This window comes from Onychostoma macrolepis, chromosome 22 (genome assembly GCF_012432095.1).
Source record: "Onychostoma macrolepis isolate SWU-2019 chromosome 22, ASM1243209v1, whole genome shotgun sequence".
NCBI lineage: Eukaryota > Metazoa > Chordata > Actinopteri > Cypriniformes > Cyprinidae > Onychostoma > Onychostoma macrolepis.
This window is the reverse complement of record NC_081176.1, coordinates 10,659,221-10,667,298: the sequence shown is the minus strand read 5'-3', so window position 1 is coordinate 10,667,298 and position 8,078 is coordinate 10,659,221. Positions and strand designations below refer to the sequence as shown.

The 8,078-nt window shown below is 34.1% G+C and overlaps 1 protein-coding gene across 1 annotated transcript; it reads right to left on the bottom strand.

Annotated features, from left to right (window-relative positions):
• Positions 1-3,028: 3,028 nt before the first annotated feature.
• LOC131529936 (hepatic and glial cell adhesion molecule-like) lies at positions 3,029-7,610 on the bottom strand. The gene is made up of 6 exons (XM_058759948.1): positions 7,487-7,610; positions 6,898-7,209; positions 6,151-6,453; positions 4,948-5,058; positions 4,787-4,860; positions 3,029-3,442 (listed from the first exon to the last, which is right to left on the bottom strand). The coding sequence occupies exons 1-6, from the start codon at positions 7,524-7,526 to the stop codon at positions 3,392-3,394; spliced, it is 891 nt and encodes a 296-aa protein (XP_058615931.1). The 5' UTR covers positions 7,527-7,610; the 3' UTR covers positions 3,029-3,391.
• Between the last annotated feature and the right edge of the window lie 468 nt (positions 7,611-8,078).

Here is an 8,078-nt window from a genome sequence, read left to right as displayed (position 1 = left end):
TTGTGGGATATGAGAGTGTAGAACAAAAAATGAGATTATAAAGCTGCAGCAAAGTAATATTTTAAGAAAATAACCACTTATGTGCAGTTAAAGTAGTTGTATGTGTTCAGAAGACTCATGTACAAGTGATATGGAGTAATTTTATGATGCATTTCTGTTGTCTTCCACATTTTTTGCTCTTTGTGATAGTCATGACAATATTTAATATGTCAATATGTCAAATAATGACAGATTTATATAGTGATATGATATGTGTCATGGTTTTTAGACAGATCTCCACCTCTTATATATAATATTTGAGTTACATACATTTATGTGTTTTCCTATGTTAACATTGTTGTAAATTGTTACAGCTCTTTAAGAAAAAGAGATGACGGACTGATTATTAGAAGCACACTTGAAGAATCACACAGCATCTTCTCAGTGTTTCTGACGTGTTCATCTGTTCATTCACTAATAATCTCATTTCTGTCTCTAAGGCAGCCCGGAAATTAACTGAAAAAATGTAAGTACTAATAGTTTAATTTGTATCTTGTTATTGTTTGTGCTATTGATTGTAATTAATTTATGTGTTCTTATTTTATTATTTACTATTTACTTAGTGTTTTTTAGTTAAAATAAATTCATTTGTAAGTGCGCGTGAATCTTGGGTGGGGAGGGGACGTGGTCCATGGCAAACAGTCCTGCCACCACAGCTAGCAAATATCCTAGAGGAAACACTGCATATATTTAATAAAATTAGAAAAATGCATTTACAAAGGTAAAAAGAAAATGCCCCTGTAAATCACTTTGAGTCAAATGTCACCTCATATTAAGAAGGCAATTTTTTTTTTTTTTTATCAGAATTGTTTTATTATTGATTAGAAGGTGCTCCTAAATTTCTTAAATTAGGAGGAAAAGCGCTTCTAATTACAAGAAGAAAAACACGGCTCTTAAACTGGGTGTGTGACAGGTATGGCATTTTATAACATATAACATTTTCAGTCAGAAGATTTTTTTTTTTTTGCTTTAATCCATGTAGGCCTGTTATGTTACACTTAAAATAGTGTTTTCTATTTAGGATGTTTTAAAATGTAAATTATTTCTGTGATCAAAGCTGAATTTTCAGCATCATTACTCCAGTCTTCAGTGTCCCTTCAGAAATCATTCTAATGCTGCCTAATTTGCTGCTTAATTATCAGTTATTATTTGTGATCAATTATTAATAATGGTTTTATTATTGGTATAATGGTTATCCATTAAAGAACAGCATTTATTTGAAATATAAGTACTTTGTAATAAGTGAAAATATCTTTACTGTCACTTAAATCAATTTAATCAAATGTTTGTATTCAATAATCTTTGTTTTAATGCAACATTGTTGAAGAAAAATATTAATTTATATTTTTTAATCTTACCCAAGACTGGTATGAATGGTATCACATTTTTCTCAAAAATATGAAGCAGCACAACAGTTTTCAACATTGATAATAATCAGAAATGTTTCTTGAGCAGCAATCAGCATATTATAATGATTTCTGAAGGATCATGTGACACTGAAGACTGGAGTAATGATGCTGAAAATTCAGCTTTGATCACAACAATCAATTATATTTTACTATTTAGTCGCAAGACAGCTGTTTTAAATTGAAACATTATATATTTCACAGTACTGTTTACTGTATTTTTCATCATCAAAATAATTTTTTATACTCTTTTCCACAATTGGAGCTCTATTCCTTAAAATGACAGATGTCAAGCTCCTGCAAAAGGACAAATACTGTATATGACCGTTAGAAAGGCACCATAAAAACAGTCCGCATTCTGCACTATTCAAGTCTTAGACGATACCAGAGCATTGTGTCACATGGACTGATAATATCGGTATTTAACTATTGATATTAAACTGTCCTCCGTAAAAAATTCTTTAAAATTATTTACTATTTGCCATATACACCAGAAAAGACAAATTATAACGTCAAGAATATGCCACTCATTTATGGTGTGGTGAGGTTTGGTGGGCTGCTCTGTGCTAAAAAGTTCAGGGCCACTTTTTTTTATTTAAATGTATGTCAATCAGATTTTAAGATTTCATGATTTCCCCATTCAAATAGGCTAGATAGGAATTGGTGTTGGATACCCAAAATATCTGCCCGGATGCTTTTCAAATATTGCTGCAGAGGGAAGACTTTCGTTGAAAAGGTCTTGGATTGATTAATATACAAACAATTCAAATAATTTATTATTGACAAATTTCCATATATCAGTGTTTAAAGACCTAAAAATATGTGAGAGTTGTTAAAACGTAATATGTTTTCATATTCACCAGGCAAACATAACAAAAAAAAAAAAAAAAAACTTTTCATGTTGTGAAAAGGTTGTGATAACGTTTTTATCCAACGTATTTAATACGACAGATGTCGGGGTTTTTTATAAATATGTTTTTTTCACAACGTTGCAGAAACGTATTTATAACGTTTTTTTATCACGTTATCATGTCTCCTTGCAACGTTTTAGAAACGTACTCACCACGTCCAAACTGGTAGCTATTTCACGTGCTGTCATCAAAATGCAGTCACAAGAGGGAGCTAAAGCAACATCACCTGCATTAGGAGAGCTCCTAGTGATGATTATCAGATCAAATCTTAATTCAGATCAAAAACAGGATCAGGCAGTGATCACATAACTCATAAAATAGTTTAGGAAAATATATTTGAACTGATTATTGAAATAGAATATTTAATATACACTTTATAAAAAAAAAATATAAAAAAACTGAAGTCTCCACATATCAGTTTTTATTTCAGTTTTAAGACCTTTGTCCCTATAAAATAACGCACTGTTTTTCCATGTTCGGTCACAGCAGGGTCTTAAATAGAGAGGTCTGTACACCATTAAACTGAGTTCAAATGAAACAAACGACACACCTGAATCTGATTTTAACATTTGAAAAAAAGACTGTGGAGATACTTGATCAGGCCAAACATCTGTAGATCACGAGGTTGAACAGACGTGAATAAATCAATGGGTTAAAATAGTGATGAGAGATCAAAGATCAAACTAAGAGCAGAATGGAATATGAGCTGAAAGAACTAAGGTTCACACTTTTGTTTTTGCGACCATGTGATTGTTGCAAAAATGCTACAAAATGCATGAAGTGATACAGTGGGACATGCTAGAGTCAAAAATTAGCAAATTTTTGGGTAAGAATGCAATCTATATATAACTATGCCTCAATGAAATGTGTAAACTTGGAAAACCCTTCAAATGATGGTGAGAAATGCATCACTTTTATAAATTTTTTAATGTGCATATGTTTGAATAGAAGCATGTGATTTCACCTCCTGCCCCGTAGTTGGGGTGTAAAAAGTTACTAACCCCAAAACAGAATCACAGTTTGATCAAGAGTTGGTCAGTGTTTTGAGAATCCAGCGTACACTACATTGTCCTGCTCTTGACGCCTCTGAAAGAAAACACAAAAGCATTTTCACTGACGTATATTTTTCCATGAAGACTTTAAAATGTAACCCATGTCCATACATTCGTTCTTGTTAAAATGCAGTTTTTAGCACTCTTACTAATTTCATTTCATTTCATTTAATACAGGCAGCAGCTTTCTAGTTTTTTGAGTTTTTGTGAAGGTTGGAGCAAAACTCTGCAGGACTGTGGCCACCCTGTTCTAGTGCGTAACCTGTACACACACAGTTCAGTAATTTACAGGAGTGACAACCGCATTCTAAAACCGAATTAACTTACCAAATTAACTTAAGATGACCTTAAAAATTCTATGCAGTGTATACGGGACCGAACAACTAGTTGTTAATGATTAAAACGCGTGTTTAAATGCGTATCAGAGTCGCATCTCTCTCTGTATCTGGGGCGCAAGAAATAACAGGGAACGTGGTAGCCTACGTCTTGACTCATGTTGCCAGATCTTGCTATCAAAATAAGCACAAATAAGAGCAAGCCTATAAAAAACTTTAACCCAAATGCTTTATTTTGGAAATAAGCAATATATGAAAGTACTGAGCATTTTAATACATGTCGGTTATTTATAAAAAGTGGACTTTGCACCCCTTCAAGAATGCGCTCTGCTAAGCAGCCGTCTAAACATTACCCCATTACAAATAATAAACATTATTTGACAGACAAGGCTTAAGGCTAGTCCCAGACTAAAATGCATATTTGAATTGTCTCAACTGAAAATATCTTGCTCTGACATATCCTAAAATATATCAGTGCCATAGCAACCCCCCTTATGAAAATTAACCATGTAATGTGAAGTAAGCATGTTTTTTTTGGTGTATTGATTACTATTTGAATAACCACAGTTTTACTACAAATACCATGGTTAAACTATGGTTAGTGTAGCAAAATCATGGTTAATTTGTGGTTACCATGGTTTAACTAGTGAACATGTTTTATTAGTTTTGTTTGTAGTAAAACTATGGTTAAGTTTTCATAAGGGCAAATGCGCAAGATGCCAGAATTGCTATATGAGTGAGCTGTGTTCCCTACAGACATACAACGATAATTTAGAGGATTCACTCCCTTGTATACATGCGGATGTAACTCCTGAAACTTTACAGTGTGTATGTGGCTTAAATGTATTCCTCAACATGATGGTCTTCAGTGACCCTACAATATAAAACCCATCAGAGCAAAAGACAAAGGGACAGTGGAATACATCTGCGGCTTTTATACGCTAAATGTCATTTGTGGTGCTGTTGTGTTTGTAAATCATTAAAAACACCCCTAAATCTAAATAATACAGGCACACACCATACACAGAAATAAATTCACCTACCGATTTCTGTGCTTTTCTTTTGTAGAGTGTTGGATCAGCGTAAGCGATCTCTGCATCAGTCTCAACTGTTTCTCCAATAATTATAGAAACAAAACACTAAATTAAATGATGTCTGAGAGTTAGATATATATATATAAAAGAGGTAGGTATATAATACTTGCTTTCTTGGTCTGTTTTTCTGTGTTTCCTGCAGATGCAGACGATCCCAACTGCAGCTATGATCAACAGAGATCCAGCAGCAGCAGCAGAAATCAGTGCTATCAGAGACACATCTGGAGGATGAGAAGCAGTGTTCATTTTGACAGCGAATTTTGATTTAGTTTTAGTCTAAAATGCCATTTAGTTTTAGTCATATTTTAGTTATCTGAATTGTTTTTAGTTTTAGTCAACTAAATATCATATGATTTTAGTCGACAAAATCTACAGTAAATTTAGTCGGCTAAAATCTAATGGGTTTAGTTACAGTGCATTTATTAAGCATTTCTCTAAAATTTCCAAACTCGGTTTTATCATGATAGACTGCGATTTAACTGCGGTGACACAAAACACGCTTTGTTTAACAAGACATATTTATTTCTATAAATAAATTTAGATTAATCTTTAGGGCTACTAAAGTGATTCAGTCAAGAGCAGTGAGTGACTTTCTGTCTTTCTTTTGTTGCTTGATTAACATCAATGACTTGGACAATAGTGACTAAATTAGGCTGCTGTCCCTTTAAAACCGAATGCACGGATGCAATGTACTGATACACGTTCTCCATACTGTTTACGTTCACTTAAGACGTAATCAACTGTGTTTACGTGAATGCTCATCAAAACGGACATTTCAACATCATTTTGTGTGTATTTCTCCATTCATGCGATGTGAAAGAGTACTCACGCGCTGTGAGACGCTTTCTGTGTGTGTATACTTCAGTGTCTGCGCTCAGAAAACCAGACCGAATCTCTTGCGTCATCAGATTTATCCATATGCCTGCTCTCCTCTTACTTCCACATATTTGCATTTTTGAACATTTTATGCACCGTGCAGCAAGTGTATGTTAGCTTATGTCCAGCCGGTTCATATGTTCACATCTAACCTCCTACCAGCAGATTCGTTTTGAATGAATCTCTTCCCAAATCGTCCCTCCCTAAGATTTTCGTCTCGTTTTTATTCGTTGACGTAAGTGTCAATAGATTTATGTCATAAATTTTGTCATTAAAAAAGAGTTTTCGTTCGTTATCATCTCCTTGTAGTCGGTGAAGATAATGTCGTTGACGAAAATTATTCGTCAACAAAATTAACGCTGATGTGAAGGAGACATTGAGTCATTGGTGCAAATTAATGTGTACATTAAAAAATATATATAATTTCACAGACATACCTGAACATGGCTGACAGAGCTCAGTGTTGTTGAGATGTCTCGTCTGGTTGCTGATGGGATTGTTCAGCACACAGCTGTAGGAATCATCCAGACACTCCAGAGATAAAGAAAGACTTCTGCTGAGATCAGACACACTGATGCTGGACGATAAACTGTTTCCTTTGTACCAGGAGAGAGTCGCATCACTCACATTCAACACTGAACACATCAGTGAACATCTGGACGTTGATAATCCTGATGATGATGATGATGGTGGTGGATTTTGTGAAGAGGTACTGCTGATGACAGGAACAGGCAGATGAGCTGGAAAAAAAGAGAATAAATGTAATTAACAGATGTTTATATTTGTTAGAATTTGATTGTTCAGTCAAAGTTCATCACATACAGAGGTCAGTGCTGGTGCTGACAGTATTGATCCTGATCTAAACCCCTCTCTCAACAGAAGGATGTTAAAAATTTTAAAATTAAAATAAATGCATTTTATGTTATGGAAATGTTCATGAATTTAAAAGAAAATAAAAAAAGACATATGCACGATGAACAGTGGGTCTCACTAATTCACTGATAATTCACCATTAGTTTTTCATAAATTTTGAATATATTTTAGTATGAAAGTTTTTTTGTTTGTGAAAACACTCACACTCAGATTTCACGCAAAGATTTGTGTGTATGCATGAGACTCATTGTGTTTTAAGTAGAGAAATTAAATTAATGAGAGTGTGAAAAGTAGGCCTATTTTTAACTCACCATAGACGGTAAGATTGAATGTGTTGAGCGGCGACTCTCTTCTGCTGCTGGTGACTTTATAAAGTCCAGAGTCTGTGGTTCTGGTGTTTGTGATGCTCAGAGATCCAGTCTGATCCAGCTTCAGTCTGTCTCTGAATCTCTCATCATAAAACTCTCTCTTATTGTCCTTTCTGTTGATTTTAGCTATGAGAACGAGTCCACATGTCCACATTATCAGATCATCTCTCTGCATTTCAGTAAGACCGGTATTTAGAGTGACAGAATCTCTCTCCGTCACTGACACTGACTTCACTTCATCAACACCAAACACACCTGAAGAACAAACAGGAATATTTACTCAATAAAATACTTTTTAGTCATGTTTAAGTTATTTAAAATGGTCATGGCAAAACAATCCTTCACCTGCACTAATACTTACTGAAAGGGACAGCAGCATTAATGCTAAGTATTTGCGTACATTAGTCTGATACAGTATTAGAAATATATATATAGGTAAAATATTAGAGTCAACACGAATGATGGAAATATCAGAATTATGTTTGAGGACAAATGATAATATAAACAGAACTGAAGCCATAAAACTACTCACCAACCAGACTCCATGAGAACAGACAGATGGAAATAAACATTTTCTTCAGTAGTTCGCAAAACAGTATCACAACAAAACTGATAATAATCGGGCCTCGCTGACACTCTTGAAACGAATGAAGCTGTTGGTCTGTTATGAAGAGGTTTAGTGAAGCTCTGCAGCGAGTGTTGAATAAACTCCTCCAGCAGCTCCTCCCTTCACAGACTCAAAATGACACTGTTTGATCTACAGAAAGAACAGAACGAAAAAAGAGTATTTATTATTACTGTTTTGTTGTTGTTAATATTAATAATAATAGTAATCACTGTAATTTAAAATCAGTATCACATTTACAGTCTTGCTGCCTGACAATCAGGGAAAAAACACTCCTGATATTGCTTAACTAATATTATCGGTGTAAACATCAGAAACTCGTTATTGTTTTATTTATTTATTTGCTCCCCTTAAACTTGAATTATGGAGGCACTTTTTGGCCTAAGCCCTTGTTCATTTCAGACCTTGGAGTGCATCAATCCAGATCCAAAATGAATTAAACAACAGAAAGGAAAGGAAACATTGTATAATTTTTTAAATGTCAGCAGGACATAAGCTT

Excerpts from the sequence above, each read along its gene's own strand:
- LOC131529936 (XM_058759948.1), bottom strand. The coding sequence starts at position 7,526 with ATGTTTATTTCCATCTGTCTGTTCTCATGGAGTCTGGTTG. Across the intron at positions 6,454-6,897 it reads ATTCAATCTTACCGTCTATG|CTCATCTGCCTGTTCCTGTC; the intron begins GTGAGTTAAAAA and ends CTTTTTTTCCAG. Across the intron at positions 3,443-4,786 it reads AAAGAAAAGCACAGAAATCG|AGGCGTCAAGAGCAGGACAA; the intron begins GTAGGTGAATTT and ends GTTTTCTTTCAG.